The sequence below is a fragment of the Muscardinus avellanarius genome, assembly GCF_963383645.1.
Source record: "Muscardinus avellanarius genome assembly, chromosome: 19".
Classification (NCBI taxonomy): Eukaryota; Metazoa; Chordata; class Mammalia; order Rodentia; family Gliridae; genus Muscardinus; species Muscardinus avellanarius.
In genome coordinates this window covers 29,720,456-29,747,886 of record NC_137805.1, presented here as the reverse complement: position 1 = coordinate 29,747,886, position 27,431 = coordinate 29,720,456, and the positions used below count along the sequence as shown (strand labels likewise).

The 27,431-nt window shown below is 55.5% G+C and overlaps 1 protein-coding gene across 1 annotated transcript in view; it reads right to left on the bottom strand.

Moving 5' to 3' along the window:
- Positions 1 to 27,431, bottom strand: part of ATP9A (ATPase phospholipid transporting 9A (putative)) — a gene marked incomplete at both ends in the record, with an annotated part of 110,876 nt that overhangs the window by 9,636 nt on the left and 73,809 nt on the right. The window contains 9 exons of the mRNA XM_080716671.1: positions 1,339 to 1,494; positions 4,886 to 4,950; positions 5,610 to 5,754; positions 5,839 to 5,928; positions 6,190 to 6,288; positions 9,060 to 9,230; positions 10,274 to 10,357; positions 11,147 to 11,239; positions 19,553 to 19,714. Coding sequence (XP_080572797.1) covers positions 1,339 to 1,494; positions 4,886 to 4,950; positions 5,610 to 5,754; positions 5,839 to 5,928; positions 6,190 to 6,288; positions 9,060 to 9,230; positions 10,274 to 10,357; positions 11,147 to 11,239; positions 19,553 to 19,714 — 1,065 coding nt within the window. The remainder of the gene's footprint in view (positions 1 to 1,338; positions 1,495 to 4,885; positions 4,951 to 5,609; positions 5,755 to 5,838; positions 5,929 to 6,189; positions 6,289 to 9,059; positions 9,231 to 10,273; positions 10,358 to 11,146; positions 11,240 to 19,552; positions 19,715 to 27,431) is intronic.

Below are 27,431 nucleotides of genomic sequence, written 5' to 3'. Positions count from 1 at the left end.
CCTTCCTTCCTTCTACTGGGAATTGAACCCAAGGGTACTCTACATCTGAGCTGCACCCCTGGCTCTATTTTATTTGGGCACAAGGTCTCTAAGTTACTGAGGGCCTCACCAAGTTGCTGAGGCCGGCCCCCCAGGCTGCGATCCTCCTGTCTCAGCCTCCTAAGTCCTGGGATTACGGGTGTGCGCCACTGCACCCAGCACTGTTGGTTTTCTTAATAATGACCAGGAACCTCCGGCGCTGAGGCCACGGGAAACCATTCCAAGTGGCCGTGCCAGGTGCGAGGTGGACCCCGGGGCCCCTCCTCGGGTGGAATGACTACGCCCTGCGACAGTCCCGTGGCCTGTGCTGCCCGCTGGCACCTGGTGGCCCGCGCAGAGGAGACGTGGGCTCCGGGGCTGACCCCGCCGGGGTCTCACCACTGAGCTGGGCCCTGTCACCTGCCCGGCCGAGTAGACCCGCAGACCACCCGCTCTCTAGCCCCGAAGTGCTTCCCCTCTGGCGCCTCCTACTACACACTGCTGCTCCGGGAGGAGGGCGGGTATAACAGGATTGGCCAGAGGGTGTCTACGCTCCAGAGTCTTCTCGTGACGAAGCAGGACAGCAGCGCCATGCTGATGCTCAGGGGACGACCCTGGACTGCGCTCCACGGACACAGCCCCCGGCAGCTGCAGGACTTCCGTCCTTCGGTGGGGGCTTGGGGAGGGTGCGGGTTGGCCGTCCCCTACCTGGGCACGCTAAGCCCCCCCGGGATACCACGCCAGTGAGTTCCTTGCCCTTCCTCAGCCTCCGCCTCGTCTATAAAATGTGCTCGGGCCACAGAGAGGACTGGAGGAGGGACGGCACCGCGAGCCCCTGGCCAGCGCCCAGGGCCGGCGAAGCGCCCAGGGAAGGCTCGCTCCCGGGCCGGTCTCTGCCACGCCTGCCTCTCGCAGCAGAGTCCCCGGAGCTCCCCTCGGCGTTTAACTGCGCCCATCTCTCCGGCCAGCCGAGGTGGACTAGCTCCCGTGGCCGCCTCCACCGCGGCGGGTGTGGCTCCGAGGTAAAGTGCTGGGTTTGATCCCCAGCACCGCGCACAAAAACCCCAAAGGCAGTAACCCCACCATTTCCCACGACTCTCTCCCGGGGCCCTGCTGACATCATGGCCGCACCACACAATCAGAGGGGCCCTCGGCACGAGAGAGAGGAGACGGAGGGCTCCCTCGCGGGGATCTGAAGGGGAAGATGGGGTAACAGCTCCTGCAGAGCCCGACTCCCAAGCCCTCCCGGGACGAGGCCGGCACGGGTACCGGGGCGCCCGCTCGTGTCCGCCTCGTGCGCCTCGCGGAGGCGCCGCCCACCTGCATGGTGCTGATGCAGAGACTCCTATGGATGACGAACTGGCTGAGGGCGGCCGATCGCTTGTAGCTGTTCCGGCCGTGCACCATGAGGAGCCGGCCCAGGTGCTTAAACTGAGTGATGGAGAAGTCCGCGGCCAGCGACGCCTGCTTTCCCTCCTAAAACGCAACGAAAACGGGGTACTGTCAGGAGCACAAAAGGTCAGAGCAAACACAGCTTTTTTTAATTGGAAAAAGAAGACGCGGTAAAAGGGATCTTTGAAGAAACTCAATAAAGAGGTTCTTCGGTTTCAAGCTAGGCACGGTTGGTGGTCCAAGGCTAAATTTGATTTTAAACGAGGAATTTATTTAAATAAAAAACATACTAAATCACGGATAGTTATAATTTGGAGGTCAAATGATTCTAGTCTTAAGCCTCGCAAGTCTGGCCCCCCACAATGTGTTTTAGAGGCAAAGGGAAAAAAAATCATTGGATTATATGTGTTTTATAACCTTCTGGTCCCTTCAGAGTTAAATGTAACTAGGGGTGGGGGCTGGCACTACTGACAGAAGCAGATGACATGTTCCTAAACATACAACTCTCCACATTCATAGACGTGGCTTAACTTATGTGCCATAAGTGGGATTCCATTATTTTAAAAGGTACATGATAAGCCAGGCACAGTGGCACGCGCCTTTATTCCTGGTACTTGGGAGGTTGAGACTGGAGGATCGAAGGTTCGAGGCCAGTCCCAGCAGCTTGGTGAGACTGTCAGCAACCTAGTGAGACCCTGTTTCAAAAATTAAGGGTTCGGGATACAGCTCAAAGATAGTAAAATAGCCATAGGTTCAATCCCTAGTCTCACAAACGCACGCACACGCACACACACGCACATGGTACGTGATGGACAGAGGGACACTAGGGCCTCTTGATGTGACCCAGGGAAAATACAAATTTCCCTTCCTGACTCACGACCGTCTACACCAGGTCCCCTGACCAACAGGTGCTGCGCGGCGTTCTCTAACTGTCCCAGCTGCTTCAAAAATATCAACATCACGAAAACTGAACAGCCCCTGCCGGGGAAAAAAAAGGAGGAAAACGGCGGAGGAAAGTGTTTTCCATTAGAGAAGATTAAAGAGACACGAAAACAGGCTAATAAATGGAATCTGTGATCCCTGATTAGTTCCTGGAGCTTTTGGGGGGTTTGTTTCTTCTTTAAGCTCCAAAGACATTTTTGGAGACAATTAGGGAAACGTGACCCTGAGCACTCCACTGGCTCACGACTTGCGTCCGCGCTGCGCCCGGGGCGGCGCCGCCGCTGCGCTGCCGGGGACCCCGGCCTTCAGGTCCTGCTGGAGCGCGCGCTCACGTGCGACCGGCTTGCGAGGGATTCAAGGGGCAGAGAGAAAGCGCAGCGAGAGGGAACGAGGAGACCAGAGCGGAGGAGACACGGGCGCGTGTGCTAGTTCAAGTTTCCTGAATTGATGGCATTTTTTTTGAAATAGAAAGAGGGTCAGAGCGACAGCAGCACACGCGCCGATGCGGGAAATCTTCAGCGCAGCAGACCCAAAGGGAGCCGCCGAGCAAAACGCACGGCGTGGCTCTGATTTAAAATTAAACACGTAATCTCAGGACTTGGGAGGCTGAAACAGGGGTGTCGCAGGTTCGAGGACAGCTGCAGCAACATGGTGAGATTCAGGGCAACCTAGTGAGACCCTGTTTCCAATTTTTAAAAAATCAAATAGGGCTGGGGGTGTAGCACAGAGGTAGAATGCCCCTGGGTTCAATCTCTAGTAACACACACACACACACACACACACACACACACACACACACAGAGTTATACATGAAAATAACATATGCATGTATAAAATATGTGCATATAGTATATATACACATATATATATAACAAATATATGTATGTGTGCAGACAGTATATATAACAAATATATACCATAACCAAATGGATACATACAGAAAAAAATGAGAATGCCCTGTTTTTCTCATTTGCTGCAGCTAGAGGAAAAAAAATACTTTATTTTTAAATTATTTTAATTTTTGTCCTGAGTACTAATTACTCTTATACTCTTAAGGAAAAAAAAAAAGGTGTAGCCAGCCGGGCGTGGTGGCGCACGCTTGTCATCCCGGCGCTTGGGAGGCTGAGACAGGAGGATCGCACAGGTTCGAAGCCAGCCTCAGCTACTGAGTGCGGCTCTCAGCAACTTAGCGAGACCCTGTTTCCAAATAAAATATAAAAGAGGTCTGGGAGTGTAGCCCGGAGGTAGAAGGCCCCTGGGTAACATCCCCAGTACCACAAAAAATAAAAATAAAGGAGTCAAAACTGTTAAGAGGAAAAATGTTTCCACTTCATGCAGGAACTTGTAAAGAATTCTACTCAACTCAGCCAGGCTGAGTGAGACGGACAGTCAAGGGAGCTACAGGGATCGTGAACGTAACATCTCACTGGAGAACGCTCGGCCTCTGCGACTTCAGTCATCGTGTGCTGAGGCCAGAGATCCAGGAAGCAGAGGGCCGGGGAGGGGGTGCCCGGGGACCGGCCAGACCCCCGAGGACGCGGCAGCCGGTCGCCCGGCCCCGGCGCAGGCCCCCGCTCGGGCTTGGCACACGGTTCTAAAACCTTGGCGACCGACAGTCCTGCCTGTCATCCTGTACAGATCGCAAATGAGAGCGGGCAGAGCTTATAGGAGGCAAGCACACAGACGAAGAGAAGGGAAGACAGAGAGTGTGATAACATACGAACTTTGAAAGACGGGGGGAGGTTCTGGGGATTGAATCAAGGGCATTCGACCTCTGACCTATGCCCCTTTTATATTTTTATTTATTTCAGTTTGGTTCTTGCAGTACTGGGGATGGAACTCAGGGGCATTCTACCTCCAAGCCACACCCCCAGCTCTATTTTTTATTTATTTTGAAACGGGGTCTCACTGAGTTGCAAAGGGCCTAAGTAGCTGAACCGCGATCCTGTGTCAGCCTCCCGAATGCTGGGATCACAAGAGCGCGCCACCACGCCCGGCTTTTTTTATTTTGAAACAGGATCTTCCTAGGTTGACAAAAGTCTCAGGACTTGCTGAGACTGTCCTTAAGCCTGTGATCCTCCTGTCTCAGCCTCCCAAGTACTGAGATGATGGGCATGCGCCACCACGCCCCGCTGTCAAGGGTTTTACTAAGGGGTGAACCACGCTGTGTCCTTCCACGGTGCCCAGGCGGTCCGCTGGGGATTGAGCCCAAGGGCGTTCTACCTCTGAGCTGTACCTCCTGCCCTACTTATTTTTTATATTGAAATAGGGTCTCACTAAATGGCTGAGGGAGGATCTTGCTAAGTTGCTGAGGCTGTCCTCAAACCTGCGATCCTCCTATCTCAGCCTCCCAAGTACTGGGACCACAGACACAACGTCTGGCCAACACTTTCCTTTTTCTTTTTTGGGGGTGTTGGCAGCAAAAGTGAGCTGGCGCCTGCTGGCTAAGGCTCTGCGGCGAGGGACCCCCCCAGGCCCTAGTGCTCCCTAAGTCCTCTCTGACCCCAGAATCATCAGAGTAGTATGTGCTCACCTTTCCTTCCACCCCCACGCCGCAGTCGGATTCCTGGATCATGCTGATGTCATTGCCCCCGTCACCTGCGGGGCACAGGGCAGAGGAGAGCGGACGGTGGAGACCGGCAGGGCCCGCCCAGCTCGACTCGTGTCGGGATCCCCCGGAGGCAGTGGCTGGCCAGGGACCAGGTCTGCACCAGCGCTTAGGCCGCCGTGCGCCCTTCCATGAGGCCGGGCGCGAGTCCTCGCTGCCGCGGCGCCCGGCGCTGCTCCCTGGCCACGCGGGGTGCGCCGTGGCGGGCACTTTTTAAATGGAACCTTCCCGTCTGCGTTAGCACCCACTGAGGAAGCCGCGCCATTGTTCCCCGACTATTGCTGAGCACACGGAGGCGTAGGCTGGAGAAGGAAGCCGCGGGCACCAAGCTGGCAAAAGCCAGCGGAGATCTGAACCCGACGCCGGCCGCGGCGTGTGGCCTTCCGTGCCCTGGGCCAGCGGGAGGGGGAGGCGGGCCCTGGACACACCTGCTCACCCTCGAAGGGAAATAGTGGAGATACTAAGGAAAAGAGAGTCGGGGTCCACCTGAATAACGGGGCCTGGGAAATTGGAGCGATACAGCCACAGAACCCCACCATCCTTATGGAAAATAAACCCGGACCATCAACAGAACAGAGACGGCGCGCGGGGCCCCGAGCGGCTGTCTCCGTACTGCTCGGGGGCCGGCCTACCACACAGGTCAGCCTACCCACTGCGCACGTGAGCTTCCCGGTGCGCTCCTGGAGCAGACGCACAATCTGGGCCTTCTGGGTGGGGGCGCAGCGGCAGCAGACCACGGCGGGGCACTGGCAGGCCAGCTCCATGAACTCGTACTCATAGTACTTGAGGCACACCTGCGGGCGCGGGGAGCGCAGGTCAGCCCTCGGCACCCACAGCCGCAGCTCGGGGCCCCGGCCGCCGCGGGTCACCGTGCCCACCTCCAGGGAGTCCCCAGAGATGACCAGGGCGCAGTCGTGTTTCCTGCGGAAGGCGTTCAGCTCCAGGTGGGCCTCGCCGCGGTTCGTCACCTGCGAGGGGCAGAGATGGAGAAGCCTCGTTCTCTGGAGATGATAAAATGATGAGCGGCCGCTTCCTGCAGCCGGCGTGGACAGTGGCCAGCGGGTCCTGCTTGGTCACTCTGCAGGCCCACGCAAAGCAGCCTGGGCTCCCGCTCCTCGGCTGGGCGGCCAGCACGCTTCCCCCCTCCTCAGGGACCGCTCGGGGTTCCAAGGTGAGGAGACACGCCCAAGCATCAGCCCCAAGCGGCCCGCACACAGAGAACGCTTTACCAGCCGGAAAACGTGGACGTCTTGGTTTCTGGTCACCAGGTGCGCGTTCTTGGCGGTGCACGTGGCTGTCTCCAGCTTGTCCCCCGTCAGCATCCAGACCTGAGCCACATGAGTCGTCCTGGGTGTCGGGCTGTGGCCCGCGCCAGCCACGCTCCCAGGAACCTCGAGCTGCGCCTGCTGTGTTCGTCACCTCCCTGCCCCCGCCCGCCACAGCCGCACCCCAGCACCCCAGCTCCGCAGGCGACCATTGCTGGAGGCAAAAAAAAGCTAACGGAATAGCTGGGCGCAGTAGCTCACGCCTGTCATCCGGTACTTGGGAGGCTGAGACAGGAGGAGCGTGGGTTTGAGGCCAGCCTTAGACTCTGCAGAACCCTCAACAACTTAGGAAGACCCTGTTTCAAAATAAAAAAAATAAAAATAAAAAGGGCTGGGGCTGTAGCTCAGAGGTAGGAGGACTCTGGGTTCAATCCCCAGGACCACAAGAGAAAACCAAGACCACAGGCTTCGGCAGACACTGTGAGGCTCCATCTCTCGACCTCACAATCTGCTTCTGGAAATTTCCCTTATGATTAATAAATAAAAGAAGCAGCTGGGCGTGGTGGCACACGCTTGTAATCTCAGTACTTGGGAGGCTGAGACAGGAGGATCGCAGGTTCACAGCCAGCCTCAGCTACTTAGTGAGACCCTGTTTCAAAATAAAGAATAAGAAAAAAATAGGGCAGGGGTATAGCTCAGAGGTAGATTGCCCCTGGGCTCAATCTCCAGGACAAAAAAAAAAAAAGAGTGTAGAAAGAGGGGGTCACTCTACATGCTACAGGAAACTGCTTCATGACCGTGCAGTCTTCCTGCGGGCCGCGTGCTCCGGGCACTCTCCTGGGGTTAACTCTGCCTGGCGCTGGCTGACAGCAACTGCGCCAGGTCCTCCCATCGCTGGTGTAGACCATCGCGCTTCCCTGCTGCAGGCCCAGAGGAGCCAGGTAATCTGCGCGAGGCCACGTGCCAGCTGGGACCAGACCCTGCCTGGGTTTTTGACACCCGTGTGGACTGCGCCTCCTGCTCTGTCCTGCCTCTCAAACCCTGGTTCTCTCAGCTCCCGGCAGGCAATTTCCTTGAAACTAACGAGGCCGACGTATAGGACGGACCTGGCAGGTGAGTCCCCTGGTGGCCCGGATGTGGCCCCGACTTCACTTAACGCGTGCTCCCACAGGGCCCCAGGGAAGGCGCTCACTGTGCCGGACGCGGGCCCAGGACGCGGCTTCCGCGTGGAGGCGGCGGCAGACACACGTCTCGGAGCCGCAGCACAGGAGCATGGTACCGTGGGATCACAGGAGCTGGGAAACTCCTGCTGCCCGGTGACGTCATAGCGATGGTGACATCGCAGATTTGCACTCTCCTCACGTGTGCAAGGTGCTGCTGGTGTAAAACCCGTGTGTCGCCACTCATAAGCAGGCGCAGTGCCCAGATCCCCACAGCTCACACCTGATAAGGACGATCGGCGCCACTGCTGCGGGCTCGGGCATTTACTGTACTCTCTTCTGATGTATTTATTTGTCGTGTATTTGTGTGTGCATGGTACTAGGGATGGACGCCAAGGGCACTCTGTCAGTGAGCTATACTCCCGCTCGTTTTGTTTTGTTTTGTTTTGCAGTACTAGGGATGGAACTCAGGGGTATTCTACCTCTGAGCTACACTTCCAGGCCTATTTTGCTCTTAATTTGAAACAGGGTCTCACCAGGTTGATGAGAGTCTCACTACCTGCTGAAGCTGTCCTCGAATCGGTGATCCTCCTGTCTCAGCTTCCCAAGTACTAGGATTACAGGCGTGTGCCACCATGCCCAGCTTTGTTGTTTTTTGGTTTTGGTGCTGGGACTGAACCCAGGGGTATTTCACCTCCAAGCAATACCCCCACCCCTATTTTATTTTTTATTTGGAAACAGAGTCTTACTAGGTTACAGAGGGCCTTGCTAAGCTGCTGAGGCTGGCCTATAACCTGCAATCCTCCTGCCTCAGCTTCCTAAGTGCTGCGATTACAGGTGTGCAACCACCGTGACCAGGTGTGCTATATATATATTTTTTTTTCTGAGCTACACCCCTAGACCTATTTTTATTTTGAAACAGGGTCTCACCAGGTTGATGAGAGTCTCACTACCTGCTGAGGCTGTCCTTGAACCTACAATCTTCCCGTCTCTGCCTCCCAAGTACTGTGATGACAGGCGTGTACCACCACACCCAGCTGCTTTTAAAATTCTAACACAGGGTCTCACTAGGTTACAAGGAGCCTCGCTAAGTTGCTGAGGCTGGCTTTGAACCTGTGAGCCTCCCAAGTACTAGGATGGCAGGTACGCACCATCAAGCCCGGCTGTGCTGTTTTTAACCGCTATCTGAGTATGCTCCTACTATGGAAAGTTTTCTGCGGGGCACCGGCAGCGGCCTGTGTGAACACTCTTGGTGTTTGCACAAGGAGGAACCAGTGTGGCAAAGCTGTCTTCTCCCCTGGTCCTCTAGGGCTCCCTGCCAGCCTGGTCCTTGGGCGCCCTCTACTGGCCCCTTTGGAATAAACTACGGGACACTTTCCCCAACCCATAGACTCTGAAGTGGAATGAGGGGCTGGGTGGTCCGTCGCTGCCTGGCGATGGCAGCAGGTGGACACTCGGCGGGAACACGAGGCGCAGCCCGTGAGCGCGGGGCACCGAGCGACCCGGAGACTCGGGCAGCCCGCCTCCAGCGAGCCCAGCACGGTCAGGGAGGCCGGCGAGCATCTTCAAAACTCAGAGCAGCCCATCCCTCTTCTCCCTCCACCCGAAGGCTTCCAGAAGGCTCTGAAGCTCTCGCCCGGCAGAGGGCGCACCGGCCGCAGCCAGGGGCCGCACCTTGATGCCGGCATTCCGCAGGGTCTCGAGCGTGGGCCGCACGTCGGCCTGCAGCTGGTCCTCCACGCCCGTCAGGCACAGCAGCTCCATCTCCATCTCCAGGCTCTCGATCACCGTGGCCACTTTGAGGGAGCGGTCGTGCACGCTCAGCTTGGCCTGGATGTAGCGGGCCTGGGCACCATAGAGAGAGGACGCGCCCGGGGTGAGCGAGGGGGCCGGCCGCCCAGATCCCAGCACAAGGCCGGGGCCGGCGGCAGCTCGAAGCAGGCCGCGCTTGCTCCCGAGTGCGTCTGGGCCTGGCTCTCCACGCACATCACTAAACCTCTCTGGGCTTCTCATTTGCATCAATGAACCTGCAGTACTGGCACCAACTGCACTGGGTCGTCTTGAGGATTAGCACGGCCCAAGGTCTCAAAAGACACACTAGGTCCCCGCGCACACACACAATGTGTACTCTGCAAGCAAAACTCTCAGGTTGGCTAAAGACCATCGACCCAGCCGGCCTGTTTATTCCTCCCTTAGCACGTTAGCAAAACTGGAGAAAACCCCAAGTCCCCTCACGGGCCCATTCCAAGCATGTTTTTTGGGGGGGTTTTTTTTGGGGGGGGTTTTTTGTCTTTTTTCTTTTGCAGTCATGGAGATTGAACCCAGGGGCATTCAACCTCTGAGCTACACCCTAGCCCTATTTTTCATTCGTGTGTGTGTGTGTGTGTGTGTGTGTGTGTGTGTGTGTGTGTGTGTTAATGGAGCCGGAATCCAGGGGGCACTGTACCTCTGAGTGTGATTATAAAAAAGAGGAGGAGGAAGAGGGGAAGGGGGAGGAAGAGAAGAGGGAGGAAGAGAAGAAGGAGGGAGACAAGAGGAGGAGGGGAGAGGGAGGAGGGGAGGAGGAGCTAGAGGAGAAGAAGAAAGAAAGGAAGGAAAGGAAAGGAGAAGCAGCCAGGCTACCACAGGGCGACTTATCGCAAAGTCCCGGCAGGCCCGCCACGTGCCAAGGACATTCCTGGGCACCATGGACCCGCAGGCGAACCAGGCTGAGCACGTCCCTGAGCTTAGAAAGAACCGGAGGGGAGACGGACGGAGTGGATGTTAAAAAACCCAGGCGAGCCTGCGATGAAGGGCGTTAAGCCGGAGGACAGGACGGCGCCCTGCGACCGCCGCTGGTGAGGGCTTCGATGCCGGGACCCTGGAGCGAGGGCTGGGCCTCGAGTTACCTCAAAGTCCTGATACTGCTCCTCTGCGAGGGACTTCTTCGCCACCACCAGCACCCGCAGCCCCTCCCGGGCCATGTTGCCACACTGCAAAGCAAAGCAGGTGAGCGGGGCTGGGCCAGGCCCCACCCGACCCCCGCTGCCCCGAGACTGGGCGCGCTGGTGCACGGGCCCTTCCGAAGGCACGGCGACGGCACCGACACCAGCGCCGCTGTGCCACAGCCAGGCTTCCGCGCGGGGCTGGCAGAGGCGCTGTCTGCTGGACCACACGCAGGTCTTCTTTACGTGTGTTCTCAGAATTTTATCAGCATCACAGGATTACACACGCACACACACACACACACGCACACACACGTGCACACACATATACAGTTTTCCCTCCCTCCTGCGCTGGCCAATTGTCCGTGTCTCACGGCCCCCAAGTGACCCCACTGTACAAGCTGGACCCTGCGACTCGCGCCTATCAAACAGAACGTAGCAAAGGCAAGAGGGCGTCGTCCTGGGATGGGGCTAGCGGGGGCCGTGGCCTCTGTCTAGCACCCTCTCCTGTTCTCTCCGGGGAAGCTGGCTGCCAGGCTGGGCACGACCCCCCAAGTGCTGCGTGCTGAGGACGGAGGCCCTTGGCCCCACGGCCTGAGAGGCAGCGGCCGGCCTCGCCCCTGTCGAGCCTCCAGCTGAGACACGGCCCAGGCGGGTCCCAGCTGTGGGAGGAGGAAAGCCGAGCCGGCTAAGCCACGCCTGGGTCCCGGGTCCCAACCCACTGAAACCTCGTGAAACGGAAGTGTGCTGAGCCTGGGATGGTGTGCACGCGGCCAGAGCACAACCACAGACACGTCCGCACCCCGCGAGGCCCGCGCGAGCCCCGCGCAGGCTCACCTCCTCTTCCAGCCAGTCGTTGTACTGGACGATGCCCGCCATGACGACGTCCGCGCCCTTCATGTAAAACGTGATTTCTCCTGTGGATTCGTCCTAGAGAGAGAGAAACCGGAAGGGATGAAGGGCCGGAAGGAAGACTGGGCCTCCCTTTGGGGCAAAGGCCACAGAAAGTTACTAGATGATTAAAAAAAAAAAGCAAGGTCAAAAAGTTTAGACTTTGGTTTTAAAGTCACTGCTGTTCCAACAGGAATGGGCTCCCACGCTCCTCGCGTTTGAAATTTATACACGGCGCTGCTGCGGCCGGTACCACCAAGCTGGTCCACAGAAACGGCAGGGGACAAGGGACCTGGACCCGGCTCTGCAGCCTTGGCCCTGGTGACATCTGGGGCGGGTCAACTGTCCCTGGTGGGGCCGTTCTGTGCCTTGTAGCACGTGGGACAGCGTGCCCGGTAGACCCCACCTGATCCCAGTAGCACCCCCCCCCCGGGACATAAAAATGCCACTTATTATTAGCAAATGTCCCCTGGGTGGGGAACTGTGGTCTGAGGCCCACTCCAGACCCCTCTGCTGAAGGAAAGACCTAGAGAGCAAATGAGAGTCGGGTGTGGGGGCGTGAGCCTGTCATCCATAGTTAGGGGGCCAAGACAGGAGGATCGTGGGTTCGAGAACAGCCTCAGCGACGTAGTGAGACTCAGCAACCGAGTGAGACCTTCCTTCAAAACAATAAAAAGTTTTAAAAAGCTGGAGGTAGAAACACACACACACACACACACACACACACACACACACACACACACACAGCAAAAGGCCCAGGCGTGCAGTGTTGGTGGTGACGCACCGCACAGGCTCTGGGTGCTCGGCCTGGTACCCATTCCCAGAGGTGTGCACCCAGGCAAGTTTCTCCTCTTGTCTACACCCCGGTTTCCTCATCTGTAAACTAGCCAGAATGCTAAGAATTCCCACGCGCGTCGACTGTTTAGCCGGAAGGAGGTAATTTCCACAGCGCGTGTGGCGCAGGCCTTACAGTACCCTTCAGTGCTAGGTGCTCCCCAGGGAGGACAGCAAGTCTGTGGGGGGTGGAGGGGATTGAGACCAGGGCATTTTACCTCTGGGCTACGCGCCCAACCCTTTGTGTCTTGAAACAGGGTCTCGCTAAGCAAGTTGCTGAGAGCTTCACTAAGTTGCCGAGGCTGGCCTTGAACCTACGCTCCTCCTGAAGCAGCCTCCCAAACACTAGGATTACAGGTGTGCACTCTGGCGACTGGCTGGTGACTTAAGGCTTTGGTCAGAAGATACATGGAGGACAAGGCTCAGCGTATCCTCAAGGGGGCTGGGATGTCAGCCACGGTCTGGAGAGGCCCTTGGTTGTTAGAGGCTGCTAGACTCCCCGAGAGCTCAGACAGCCCCACCAGCATAGCGCCAAGGCCAGGAGGACCGTGCTGGACCACAGGTTCCCCTCCCAGTGTCCCCTAGGACTCCAGACACAGGAGGCCGGAGACCACAGAGACGGGCCCAGGCAGGGCCAGCAAATTTTACCTAAATTTTACTACCTCAGGAAGCCCCAAACAAATGTCTACAAAGTCCTCATTGAATAAATCGATCTCCAAGGCAAGTCAAGGGTACAGTTTCCTCTTTTAAAATAACTTTCAAAGCCGGGTGTGGTGGCGCACACTTGTCATCCCAGCATTCGGGAGGCTGAGACAGGAGGATCATGGTTCGAGGACAGCCTCGGCTACTACTTAGTGAGGCCCTTTGCAACTCAGTGAGACCCTGTTTCAAAATAAAGAATAAAAAATTAGGGCTGGGGGTAACTCGGAGGGAGAATGCCCCTGGGTTCCATCCCTAGTACCGCAAAAAAATAAAATAAAATAACTTCCAAATGTCTTTAAATCATGGACACTCTTTCAGAACAAAACAGTGACTCATAAAAGAACCCCAGGCCAAGAGGAGAAACTTGTGCTATATTGTATTATGTTTTGTTCTACTATATTATATTGTATTGTATACACTTTTAGCATACTAGGGATTGAACCCAGGGGTAGTCTATCTCTGAGCTACACCCCCAGCACTTTTTTTTTATCCTGAAACAGTATCTTTTTTTTTTTTTTTTTTTTTTTTTTTTGTGGTGGTGGGTATGGAACCCTTCTACCTCCAGGCTACGCTCCCAGACCTATTTTATATTTTATTTGGAAACAGGGTCTCTTAAGCCGGCTTTGCCGGCTTCGAACCTGCGCGATCCTCCTGTCTCCGCCTCCCAAGCGCGGGGATTACGAGCGTGTGCCACCACGCCCGGCATTGAAACAATGTCTTGCTAGGTAGCTGGGGGCCTCCCTATGTTGCTGAGGCTGTCCCCGAACCAGCGATGCTCCTGTCTCAGCTTCCCAAATCCTGGGATGACAGGCGTGCACCACAGCGCCCGTCGCCACCTGCGTTTTAAGCGTCTGACCGCGCCGTCTATCCCTGATGCACGGCCACCGCGCCAGCCTGTGACTCAGGCCGAAGGCAGCTGTGGGTCAGAGCCTCCAGGTTTTTTCCTTTCCCCCTCTCCCAGGGGCATTTGGCAACATGGCTGCAGGAAGCGAGGCCCCCGCCCGGCTTCCTTACTGCAGCGGGCTCTGTGGCGGCGCCCTGTCCAGGGTAAATACTCCCTCAGCTGTCTCTGCGCCTCCCACATCTCCCCCACGCGGTTCATCTCAAGTTCAATTTGTTCCCATATCGGGGCAGATTAGGAGGAAGAGTCACCGAGACGTAGCCTCATGTTTTCCCGGTGGCCTCTGCGCCTGGCACCTGCTCAAAGGGCTCATCCGCCCCAACAACGCAGTGCGCGAGCCTCCCTTCCGCGTGAGAGGCCGGGAATGGCAGCGGGACATCTTGTATACAGAAAGCGCCAAACAGGCGGCACAGCTCCCTTCAGGAGACAAGCACTCGGGTCCGAGGAGCGAGCGGGCGGCTCCAGCATCGCTGAGGGATCGGGTTCCCACAGCCACTGAGCGTTGGGCAGCAGCAGCAGCGCTCCCACCCCAAGCAGCCCGGCTTCCAGCTGCAGGCGTCCAGCTGTGGAGGAGGCCCCGGCCACCTGCTGTCCGGAGCCGCCTCGTGGGCAGGGCGTCCTCACCGCGGAGGGCGGGGCATCAGCTCGGTTACCCTCGGAAGGTGGCGTGGGGGCCGTCCATGACTCAGCCCTCCCCTGACCTCGGCAGAGCCCACGGGCGGGGCCTTGGGAAAGTAAGGGCTGAAGGGGAAAAGGCGCTCTGCGGATGAGGGCTCCATTCCCAGGACAGCCCGACTGGGCTTGAGCTCAGGACACGGAGGTGTGGCGGGAAGGGAGCGCTCCCTCAGCTGGGGAGGGGACCCGCTGGGGGGGGGGGCGCAAAGATCCCCTTGAATGGGACAAGTCAGAGCTGGGCCGTCAGAACAGGAGCTCCTAGAGCTGCCTCCACGGTCCCCATAGGGAGGCCGCAGCCTCTAAATAGAGTCCAGCGCGCCTTTGTGTCGGCTGCTCATTTGGAGAGGGGCGGGAGCTGGTGACTGGCTTCTGAGGATGGAGCCCAGGGGCGTCTACCTCCAAGCTACACCTTCAGCCCTATTTGTTTATTCTTTATTTTGAAACAGGGTCTCACTGAGTTGCAGAGGGCCTCACTAAGTAGCTGAGGCTGTCTGCTAACTGCGATCCTCTTATCTCAGCCTCCCAAATGCGGGGATTACAAGCCTGCGCCTCCACACCCGGCTTGTAACTGGCTTCTGATAACAGAATAAGGCAAAAATAGCCAGGTGTGGTGGTGCCTGCCTGTCATCCCAGTACTTGGGAGGCTGAGACAGGAGGATTGCAGGTTTGAGGACAGCCTCAGCAAGTAATAAGACTCTTATCAACCTAGTGAGACTCTACTTCAAAAGTAAATAAATACCCTGTTTCAAAAATAAAAAGACTAAGCTGGACATGGTAGCACACGCTTGCAATCCCCACGCTTGGGAGGCTGAGACAGGAGGATCGCGCAGGTCCGAAGCCAGCCTCAGCTACTTAGTGAGGCTCTCAAGCAACTTAGTGAGACCCTGTTTCCAAATAAAGTATAAAATAGGTCTGAGAGTATAGCCCGGAGGTAGAAAGCCTCTGGGTTCCACCCCAGTACGACCAATAAATAAATAAATAAATAAATAGACAAAAAATAGGGCTGGCTTGCAGCTCAGAGGTACAATGCCCCTGGGTTCCATTCCCAGTATTATAAAAAAAATAAAAAATAATAATAAATAAATAAATAAAATAGGGCTGAGGGTGTAGCTCAGAGGTAAAATGTCCCTGGGTTCTATGAAAGGAAGGAAGGTAGGTAGGTAAGTAGACGTTGGGAAGTCACTTAGGCTGGGTGACAGAGAGGGCGGCCTCTAGGTCGCTGGCGTCCTCACCATCTCCCCCTGATGAAGCCAGCACCATGGGTACTGACCCAGGGAGAGGCCGGCAAGGCAGAAGCAGAGGGCGGGCTCTGGTCCAGCCGTGAGGAGCTGGACCCTGCCGGCAGCTCTGACGTCCAGAAGCTCGGCAAGGATCCCAGCGAGGATCCCGAGGATCCTGCGGTGAGACTGGAGCTGGAGGGCCGCCCAGCCGTGCCCAGAGGCCGCCCAGCCGCTCCCAGAGGCCGCCCAGCCGCGCCCAGAGGCCGCCCAGCCGCGCCCAGAGGCCCGCCCAGCCGCGCCCAGAGGCCGGCCACAGGGAAACACCATCAGATAAGACACGCATTGTTGCTAGACTGGCGAATCCGCCAGGCGCCTATAATCCCAGTGCTCAGGAGGCTGAGGCAGGAAGATCTCTGGCCTGGGGGCAGCCTTCACAACTTAGGAGTTCTTCTACAAGTGAGCACTTTTTCTGGTGCAGTAAAGTTTCCCATCATAACGTAAGTCACGTCGATAACGACCTGCAGGCACACAGCTCTTGGTGGGCTTTCCCCCGGGGATGGAACCCAGGGACGCTCTGCTTCCGAGCTACACCCCAGCCCTATTTTTTTAGCCTTTTTAATTTTGAAATAGGGTCTCACTGAGTTGCAAAGAGCCTCGCTAAGGGGCTGAGGCTGTCCGTGAACCGCAATCCTCCGGTCTCGGCCTCCCCAGTGCTGGGATGACAAGAGTGCCCACCACGCCCGGCTGGCGCTGGCTCCTCCTTATCCCCCCTCCCCATACAGGGTACTGAGATAGACAGTGGTATCCTCACATATATACAGACCGTCGATGGAAGTGAGTCCCGCACCGACCCTCCCTCTCTCCTCCTCTTCCCCTGCCCGCTCCCTGGCTCCGCTGTCTCCGCTCTATTATCTGCTGCCTCCCCGGGATCCGATCACTCCGGGGCTTCTGCGGATTAGAGAAACCACGTGGCCCTTCCCGGTCTGGGACTGGCTAATGTCATTTAGTATAATGTTCTTCGGGGCCCTTCATGTTCCTGCAGATGACATTATTTTGTTCTCCTGGGTTGCTGAGTAGAATCCCATGTGTGTATCTCTCCCAATTTTGTAATCCATCTATCTGTTGATGGACACCTAGGTTGGCTCCGTGATTTGGCCGTCGAGGGGTGCTGTTATAAACATGGACGTGCGTGTGCAACTCTAATATTCTTATTTTAATCCCTTTGGAAAGATACCCAGGAGGGGTGCGAGACCCTGTTTCAACATAAAATAGAAATAAAGTAGGGCTGGTGGTATATCACTATTTCTTTTCTTCCTCTCTCTTTTTTTTTTTTTTTTTACCCCCCAGTACTGAGGTTTTAACCCAAGGGCATTCTACCTCTGAGCTACACTCCCGGCCATATTTTTTATTCTTTTATTTTGAAACAAGATCTCACTAAGCTGTGGAGGGCCTCGCTAAGTACCTGAGGCTGGCTGTGAACTTGTGATCCTCCCATCTCTGCCTCCCAAGTACTGGGACTGCAAGTGTGTGCCACCATGCCGGGCAGTATCTATTCCTCGCTCTCTCTCTTACACACACACACACACACACACACACACACACACACACAATTTGTTTCACAGCCATGTATAAACTACCCCAACACTATTACAGGTACCCTGTGAGCTTTGAAACCTACCTCACAGCGACCCAACCCCAGGTCCTACAGGCAGAGCGCGTGAACCCTGGAGCCCAACATCCCACGACTCCACAACTCCAGTCCTAAGTATAAGCCCCAAAGAACCGGGAACAGGCGCTCTAGTCCCCATCCGTGAACGTTCACCGCAGCCCTAGTCACAGCGGCCGATGTGCAGAAACACCTCAAGCGTCCATCAGCGGACGCGGGGGAAAGCAGAACGTGACCAGGCTTTGCGTCCCTCGCCCCAAACCGGGAACGCGCCCAACTCCAAAGTCTTTTGCACAAGTGGAAAAGTCCACCTGTGACATGCTACAAGTGACCAAAGTGAAAGGACGCCAGAAGCACGGCGTAAAGGCAGCGCCAGCCTGTGGGGAGAGCTCACGGGACACAAATCGTGTGTGGACCGGATCTCACGGCGGGTGCGGCCGGCAGAGGACTAGTCCCCAAAGACCCCCACACCCCGATCCCCAGGACCCGTGAACGTGTTATGTCCCAGGGCAAACAACTTTGCCACCGTGAGTAGGAATGAGGACCCGAAAATACGGGGTGTTCCTAGATGACCCAGGAAGGCCCGACAGCATCATGGGAGCCCTGAAAAAAGGATCCATTCACATCTGTGGCCAAAGAGAGCCAAGATATCATTATATATAAGGAAATATAGCCGGGCGTGGTGGCGCACACTTGTAATCCCAGCATTCGGGAGGCTGAGACCTGGAGGATCGCGGTTCGCAGCCAGCCTCAGCTGCTTAGTGAGGCCCTCTGCAACTCAGGGAGACCCGGTTTCAAATTAAAGAATAAAAAATAGGGCAGGGGGTATAGCTCGGAGGTCAAATGCCCCCTGGGTTCCATCCCCAGACCCGCAAAAAAAAAAAAAAAAAAAATCCAAAAAGAAAAAAATTCCCCACCCCAATTTTTTATTTTATTTTGCCGTACTGGGGATGGAACCCAGGGGCATTCTACCTCTGAGCTACACCCCCAGCCCTATTTTTTATTCTTTATTTTTTTTAAACTGGGTCTCATTGAGTTGTAAAGGGCCTCGCTAAGTAGCTGAGGCTGTCTGTAAACCACGACCCCCCGTCTCGGCCTCCTGAATGCTGGGATGACAAGCGTGCCCACCACGCCCGGCTCCCTCCCCTCCAAATTTTGAAATACTTCTCAAGCATTTTAGATAAGGGGTATTCAACCTGTATATATACTGAGTACGACGGAATAGTACTCAGCCCCAAAAAGGAATAAAATACTGATTTGTACTACGATGCAATGAATCTTGAAAACCCACTAAAGGAAAGAAGCAGAAACAAAAATATCATATGTTTTCTGGTTCCATTTAGAGGAACAGTCCAGATTAGGTAAATGCAGAGAGAGAGCAGCAGCAGCCTGGTGGCTGCAGGAGCTGGGGTGGGAGGGCGACTGCTTAATGGATGCAGAGTTTTCTTTTGGGGACAATGAAAATGTTCTGCAAGTTGGGAGAGCTGATGGTTGTACACCACTGTGACGGCGTTGGTGCCACTGAACTCCCTTTAATGTTATGTGAGTTTCACCGAAACTAAAAACAGAGATTTGAGCAAAAGAGAATGAGAAAAACCAGGTGTGGTGGTGCACATCTGTAATCCTAGTACTTGGGAGGCTGAGACAGGAGGTTCGCAGGTTCAAAGCCAGCCTTGGCAACTTAGTGAGGCCTGCCACAACTTCGTGAGACCCTGTTTCCAAATTAAAAAATGAAATAGGGCTGGACATGGTGGCACACGCTTGTAATCCTAATACTTGGGAGGCTGAGACAGGAGGATCGCAGACTCGAGGACAGCCTCAGCAGGCAGTGAAACTCTCACCAACCTAGCGAGACTCTGTTTCAATGAAGATAAAATAGGCCTGGGGGTGTCGCTTGGTGGTAGAATGCGCCTGGGTTCAATCCCTAGTAACACACACACACACACACACACACACACACACAAACAATGAGAAACGCCGGTTTGCAGACAGCCTCAGCTACTCAACAAGGCCCTCCGCAACTTAATTAGACCCTGTTTCAAAATAAAGAATAAAAAAATAGGACTGAGGGTGTAGCTCGGAGGTCAAATGTTTCGAGGTTCCATCCCCAGACCCGCAAAAAAAAAAGGGAGAGAGAGAGAGAGAGAAAGAGAGAAAGAAAAAAAGAAACGTCCTATCGAGAAAAGCCCAGAATCATTAGATTCTCTTTAACCGTGCTCACCGTAAATTCACTGGCAAACTTTACCCACTAGATGGCGCGTTTCCCTTCTGCTTGGGGAATCCTAGCCCTCGTCTGGACACAGCGGCCGCGTAGGGGTGCACAGGCCGAGCGGCCCTGCAGCGAGCCGACTCACCCTCACGATGATCCCCATGCGCTTGCTCTCGTAGGTGAACGGGAAGATCTGCAAGATGGTGAAGTTGAGGATCTGGTCGCCAGGGGTCCTCAGCTGCATGGAAGACTGGTCTCGGCCCACCAGCGTTAAGCCCACGCTTTCCGTCCACTGCACCAGGGCCACCTACGAGGAACCCAAGGTCGGAGGTCAGACAGGAAGGCCGAGGGGGCGCAGGGACCCGCGAAACACGCACTGGCGCTCCCTGGTGCCTGCCCCTGGGGCAGGAGAGGGTTCCTACCTTCACAACCGCCCCTCTGCCGTGGCCCAGCTCTTGTGGCCTTTTAGGGCCCCCCAAGCGGCCCCACGCCAGAGGCCTGGCGGGGAGGGGATGCACAGACGGGCCCTGAAAAAATCTGCACTGAGCCCAACAGCCCCTGGGCATGAGAGCAAAGACACCCCAAGTGTCGGTAGCGCCTAGGTAGAAAAGACTGGACCCAGATGCGTACCCAGGCTCAGAGAAGCTGACAGCGGCAGCACTGAGCCAGGCCAGGCCGCAGGCTGCCTGTGGCCAAGTTTAACCCACCACACATCGGCCAGGCCTGGCGCCTGACATCAGACACAGGCAGGCGGGCTGCAAACTCCGAGAGCCGGGCGGGGCGGGTGGTGCAATGGAGTAAAGAGGGCCAGGTGGGGGCTGCGGCCCAGAGGAGCGCACGCCTGGGGGGACGGGTACTACCAGGGTGTTAACGGAGGAGGCTGCGTGCGGGAAAGTGGCCCGGGGTGGCCAGAGCTTCCAGTCTCTCAAGAAAATCCAGAAACCTGGTCCCATCCAAGGAGCTCGTAATTTTTACATGGAAGTAACTAGTTGGCATGGCTTGAAAGCTTGGGAAGAAAATAAAGTGCGGCTGCCGATGTATCCGCCTGGGGTTTCCAGGAAAAAAAGGAAAAGCAGCCTGGCGTGGTGGCGCACGCTTGTAATCCCAGCATTTAGGAGGCTGAGACAGGAGGATCACGGTTCACAGACAGCCTCAGCTGCTTAGTGAGGCCCTCTGCAACTTAGTGAGACCCTGTTTCAAAATAAAGAGTAAAAAAACAGGGCTGGGGGTGGATCTTGGAGATAGAATGCCCCCGGGCTCCATCCCCAGCCCCACAAAAGCAAAGCTCCTTTCTAAGGGAACCCATGTGCCCCCCCAGAGCCCTACTGAAGGAACTGAGGGGTGCACAGCGGAACTAAGGTGCTCGGGATGAGGGCTGAGAAAGATGAATTCCCTTCCCAACCGGATGCCACAGACAAGGCCCCTCGTTCTTGGGGTAAAGGGCTCACTCACAGCCCGTGACGGGAAGGGCACGCGGCTGGAGCCTCGCTATCCTTGGCCTGTGTCAGGGTCTGGGGGGGCCTCAGCTCATGAATGGCCTGCACACACCAGATGGGAACTAGTTCCAATGATGGTCTCCGCCCGGGCGCCCCAGGTCTAAGCGGGACATCCCAAGGGCAGAGACCACAGCTTTCTCTTCTAGCGGGCTCATCTGCAGAACCCAGGCCAGAAGCCATCCACGAAAGGGCCTTTCAGCAGCTGCGGGTCTGCAATCAGTCACCTGGGACAAGCTTTAATAATTTCTCCTTGTCCGTGTGCCTGGGACGCGCGCCAGGCCGCGCCAGGCAGCCGTGCGCTCGTCAGAGGCAGCATGCGTGCTGACCGGGAGCGTGTGCGCGGAGGCAGGGCCCTGACGTCGGACTCCAGGGCCCTCCGTGACCTTCACGAAGGTAAACAGCGGTGTGTGTGCACGGAGGAGCCGTCTGGGCCGGACCCGGCCTTTCAAGATGACAAATCTACCCACAGGCCCAGGGTTTTCTTTCCTGAACGAGAACAGGCATTTGACTGTGCGCCAGATGGTGGTGGCTGGGGACAGGGAGTGGGCAGGCGTGCGGGGCCCGGGGTAAACAGAGGCAGCAGGCACCCAGCAGCCGAAGCAAACTGGGCCGGGCGGAAATCGGCCACGATGTCCAGATCTGGCCTTTTCTCAAGAGGAGCTGAATAGCACGTAAAAAATAAGTGATTTCAAAACATTGCTTTTAAAGAAATGTTTTAAACACACCATAGAAGAAAGAAAGCGTGGTCTGTGACCTTGGGGGGGGGGGGTCCCCTGGATCCAAGCTTCCTGTGCTTGGAATTGAGCCTCCTGGCACTTAACTCTGATAAGTAATACTTACATAAAAATGGGGGCACTGCCATTAACATTTCCTCTTTACCAAGGATTGTTCATTTAAGAAATAGATGAAATGACTGATCGCTCAAGTGCACAGGGCGGGACTTTGCGGCCGATGCCTCACAAGGGGCCTGAGGAGGACTCGCTTGACAGTTTCTCTCTTTCTTTCCTCCTCATTGGGGGGGTAACTAGAGGTTGAACTCAGGGGCATTCTGCCTCCAAGCTACACCTCTGGTACTTTTTTTCTTTTTCTTTTTGAAACAGGGTCTCACTAAGTTGCTGAGGCTAGCCTTGAACCTCCAATCCTCCCCCGTCTCAGCCTCCCAAGTACTGGGATCATAGGTGTGCACCAGCACGCACGGCTGACGGTTTTCTATGAGGTCCCTAACACTCGTTTGTCCTGCCTCAAAGAGGGGCCCCATTCCCAAGATCCTACCCCGGTAGTTATCAATAACACTGATGGAGGATTCCCCCTGAAGCCCCTGACCCCTGCTCTCTGACCTTACCCCTTGGGTGTGAGAGGCCGACCCCATGAGAGGAGAGCCCACCGACACCCTAAGTCTTTCTGTTTCAACGCTTCGAGCTCAGCCGCGACATGTTCCAGTAGTGTCACTGTGCCCGGCCCCGGAGCTGAGCTCGGGGACAGGAGGCGCCGCGGGGAAGGACGGCCACACACGCTTTCGTTCACGCGGACAGGACCCGGCTCACGGCTGAAGGAAGGCGGGTCGCCCTGTGCCAGCACTGCCATCTCAACACATCACCCTGCCGGGCTCAGGATCACGGAGTTAAAGGAGGACAGCCACCCGTGGGGCGCCGGGAGCCAGCGCGAGGGCCTTCATGTTTATGAAAGCCGGGGAAAGGGCAGTCTCGAATGCTGGCTCTGGTTTATGCTGCCGGGGGACAGCGGGGCCCACAGGCCAGGGACCCACAGCACAGGCCGCAGCTCGACTCGGACTCCGCGGAGGGAGGTCACGTACAACAGCCCTGGGTGTTAAATACGCTACTAGAAAGCCAGGTCCCAAAACGGGGGGGGGGGGGGGAGAGAGAGAGAGAGTGAGTGTGTGTGTGTGTGTGTGTGTGTGTGTGTGTGTGTGTGTTTTACTGGGAATTGAACCCTGGGGCATTTTGCTTCTGAGCTACACCACCAGCTCTATTTATTTATTTACTTACTTATTTATTTATTTTGCAGTACTGGGGCTAGAACCCAGGGGCTTTCTACCTCTGAGCTACACCTCCAGCCCTATTTTTTATCCTTTATTTTGAAACAGGGTCTCACTGAGTTGCAGAGGGCCTCGCTAAGTAGCTGAGGCTGGCCGCGAACCTGCGATCCTCCCGCCTCAGCCTCCCAAGTGCTGGGATGACAAGTGTGCACCACCACGCCTGGCTGAAGGTATCTTAATAATTAAAGGCTGAGGGGACTTCCAACATGTGCAGATTATTATCTCTACTAATAGGCACAGAGCGTCGGGGACGAGACCTGGGAGAGGAGGTCCTGGCACGGAGACTGGGTGAGTGGCGGAGGGCACCGGCTTCTCGTTCTGCCACAAGCACATGGAAAGGAGCCGCTCTGGATGCCGGACACCTGACCCGGGACGGGAATTCACTGCCCTGAAACCCACTGCGCTCAAGGCCCAGCCAAACACGAAGGAAGCTTTTGTCCATATACATACCTCGTGCGTGTCCATGCGTGTGTGCACACACATGTCACACAGGCACATGCACATACACACACACGTACATGTCTCCACACACGCATGCGAAAATGATGAAAAGCATATGGCTTTCTAAAGGGCGGTACTTAATCCAATTCTCCGTCCGTCCAGCTGTTAACAATAGCATGATGGTTCTTTATACAGTGGGCTTTTTACATGTATCTACTTTATGTATATTAAATATTTACCTATATATATAATTTTATATATAAAAAAAATTTTTAGGAAACACCTGGGAAGATCCACCCCAGAATACGAGTGAGAAATATAGGTTTTTTTTTTATCAACTTCTCTCAGAATCTATAATTTCTACTTTTTCTGTAGTGAGGACATCAGTATTTGTGATCTCAAAAGGCTTAAAATGCTGCTTTTAAGCCGGGCATCGTGGTGCACACGTGTAATCACAGCACTCGGGAGGCTGAGACAGGAGGATTGCAGGGGACCTAGAGAGGCTCTCTGAAACCTAACCAGACCTTGTTTCAAAAATTAAGAAATAAAAGGGCTAGGGGGACAGCCCAGGGGTAAAATGCCCCTGGGTTCAATCTTTAATATCAAATAAACAACAACAACAAAACAAAAACACTATTTTTGGTTTTTTGTTTTGGTGGTACTGGGGATAGAACCCTCCTACACACTCCCAGACCTATTTTATATTTTATTTGGAAACAGGGTCTCTGAAGGCAGCGCGGCTGGCTTCGAGCCGGCACGATCCTCCTGTCTCCGCCTCCCAGGCGCGGGGATCACAAGCGTGCGCCACCACGCCCGGCTCAAAAAACACTATTTTTATTTTTGATACCAAAAATTTCACAGGGAATAAAAACGCAGGCGGCACAGGGTAGCTGCCTGTAACTGGCAGTGCCCCTGGTGCCCCCACAGCAGGTGAGGGTTCTATGATGTCACATCACCACCAGGCACCCTGAGACCCCCCAACACACGCATCCTAGGACGAGGAGGAGCCCGCTGTCCCTAGGCTCATGCCCACAGGCCCAGCGCCCCCGGGCTGTAACCAACAGCTGAATAAAGACACTTTAAGTCTTCCCAAGAGGAATGTGTACGGAGTACAAATTTAGGAAACCCGCTTGCTGTGACAGGAATTGCAGCCCCCGCCGAAGGGCAGCAAGGACGCGTGCGGCGCCTCCTAAAAGAACGCTGGTTCCTCCGCGTGCGGTAAACAGACCCAGCCGCGACTGGCTAGGCCTGACTGGTACCGAATTTCAAAGCAACGACCGCGACCCAGCTACGCCGGGCAGGAGCCTACGAGGGTCTCCGGACGGCACAGCTTTCCCAACGATCCCGCAGGAACGAGGCCGGGTCTCCTGTGTGTCACGTAATCTAGCCACACAAACACGCTGGGATTCTGCGGAATGAATCCTCTTGAGCTGGGAAGGCTGATAAGGGAGACATGCGCGGCTGCTGCACCCTCAGCAGGATCACAGAGCGCCCTGGAGCTCTTATCTGTATTTTCGCACATTCTCTACTGATGCGCAAAGACTGCGATGCAAAATAATGAGCCGCCCGCGCCTGTCACCCGAGGCCCGGGGAGGCTGAGACAGGAGGATCGCACTTTCGAGGACGGCCTCGGCATCATCGAGAGGCTCCCAGCAACCTAGTGAGGCTCAAAGTAAAAATTAAAGCCGGGCGTGGTGGCACACGCTGGTAATCCCCGCGCGTGGGAGGCTGAGACAGGAGGATCGCGCAGGTTCAAAGCCAGCCTCAGCTACTTAGTGAGACCCTGTTTCCAAATAAAATATAAAATAGGTCTGGGAGTATAGCCCGGAGGTAGAAAAGCCCCTGGGTTCCACCCCCAGTACCACCAAAAAGAAAAAAAAAATAGGGCTGGGGGTGTCACTCAGAAATAGAATGCCCCTGGGTCCCATCCCCAGTATCACTAAATAAATAAATGAATATTTTTAAATGGGCTGGGGTTAGCCAGGCACGGTGGGCATTTGGGAGGCTGAGATAGCAGAATCAGTGTTCGCAGACAATCTCTACTTAGGCCCTTTGCCACTCAGTGAGACCCTGTTTCAAAAGAAAAAAGAAAAAATAGGGGGTGTAGCTCAGGGTTAGAATGCCCCCGGGCTCCATCCCCAGTACTGCAAAAGAAAAAAAAAAAAATAGACTAGGGGGTAGCTCGGAGGTAGAGCGACCCTGGGCTGCATCCCCAGGATGAACGAATGAAGGGTATGAAAAGAATCGCAAATACTGACGCACGTGCCGCTGAGGTGGCACTGGCCTCTGTGAAGACCCCAGAGGCACAGGAAATACCTCTTTCTTGTTGTTTTTACCAATTGTGACTCCGAATCTTAGCAAAACAAGACAGATCTGAATCCGAGGGCAATTACGAACCGAGAGATAAAGGAATTCTTCACTGCGAAGAAAAGCAGCCGGAGTGCAGAGCATTCCGCGCCGGAGCCGCCCCCTGGGAAATCTCTGCACGGCCCCAAAACAAGCGGACCAGAGTTCAGTGCGGGCAGAGCGTGGACAGGCACCGGAGACGCCCGCGACGCCGACCCGCGGCGGTGTGTGTGCCGGGAGCCCCGGCAGGAGGCGCGGGTCGGCGTCAGTGTCGGGAACCTTCTCGGACTCGCGCTCCATCCAGTACCCTCCACTCCTGCCTGGTCCCCCGGCTGCAGCTACTGAGCACGCGGTCCATCTAAGACTCCACCGCTAAGCCGGGTGTGCTGGTGCGTGCCTGCCACCCCAGTGCTTGGAGGCTGAGACAGGAGGACCACAGGGTCTGGGACGGCCTTGGCAACCAGGTGACACCCCACTTCAAAAAGAAATGAAATAGTCAGACGTGGTGGCGCATGCTTGTAATCCCAGCGCTTGGGAGGCTGAGACAGGAGGATCATGCGGGCTCAAGGCCAGCCTCAGCTGGCTTAAGAGACCCTGTTTCTAAATAAAATATAAAATAGTTCTGGGAGTGTAGCCCGGAGGTAGAAAGTCCCTGGGTTCCATCCCCAGTACCACAAAAAAAAAAAAAGAAAAGAAAAGAAAAGAAATAAAATAGGGCTGAAGCTCGGAGGTAGAATGGCCCTGGGATTCAATCCTGGTACAAAAGGAAGGAAGGAAAGAAGGAAAGAAGGAAAGAAGGAAGGAAGGAAGGGAAGGATGGATGGATGGATGGATGGATGGATGGATGGATGGATGGATGGATTCCATGGTTATTGAGCACATGGCAGGCGGCCTTGGGTTGGATCCCTGCCTCTAAAAAATTAACTTCTTAACTACAATTCTATGGTACCCTGCTCCCAATCCCAAAGGGAAAAATAAGATCCAGCTGACCAGACCTGAGGAGCCCATAAAGAAGAGAGGAACCGAGGGCCGAGCGTGGCGGCCGCAGCCTGACCCTCACCCGTGCACATCCTCCGCTCAGGAGCCGGGGCCAAGCCGCGCTCACACCTGGGAAGCCAGGTTCAGAGGTCACGGCTGCACTGGGCCTCGAGGCTGGAGCTGCCCCACAGACAAGGTGGGGTGGAGGCCTCTCCAGGTGACAGGTGCCACTGCCCAGAAAAGACGCCCTGGGTTCCACCCCCAGTACCACCAAAATAATAAAAAAAATTAAAGTGACTTCAAGATAAATATTTGACCTCTCTGCCCATGTCTCGACTTTGGCTTTTCTAAAAGAGAGACTCGTCAGAGTGGCCCTTGACTCTCTGGGAGGATTAAATGAGACGGAGCCAACGGGCCTCCAGAGGCGGCCAGACCATGCCAAACGTCCAAGAGTTAGCTGTCCCGGGGCTGCCAGTGCCTCCTTTCCTTTTTGTATTTTTTAAAATACATTGTGTTTGTTTGGGTTTTTGTTTGTTTGGGTACTGCACTTCCAGCCCTAAGTTTTTTGTTTTGTTTTGAAACAGAGTCTCACCAAGTTGCTGAGGCCTGAGGCTGTCCCTGAGCCCCAGGTCCCAAGACTACAGGTGTGCACCACGGCACCCGGCTTGATTTTTCTTTTTTCTTTTGAGGTGTTGGGGATGGAGCCC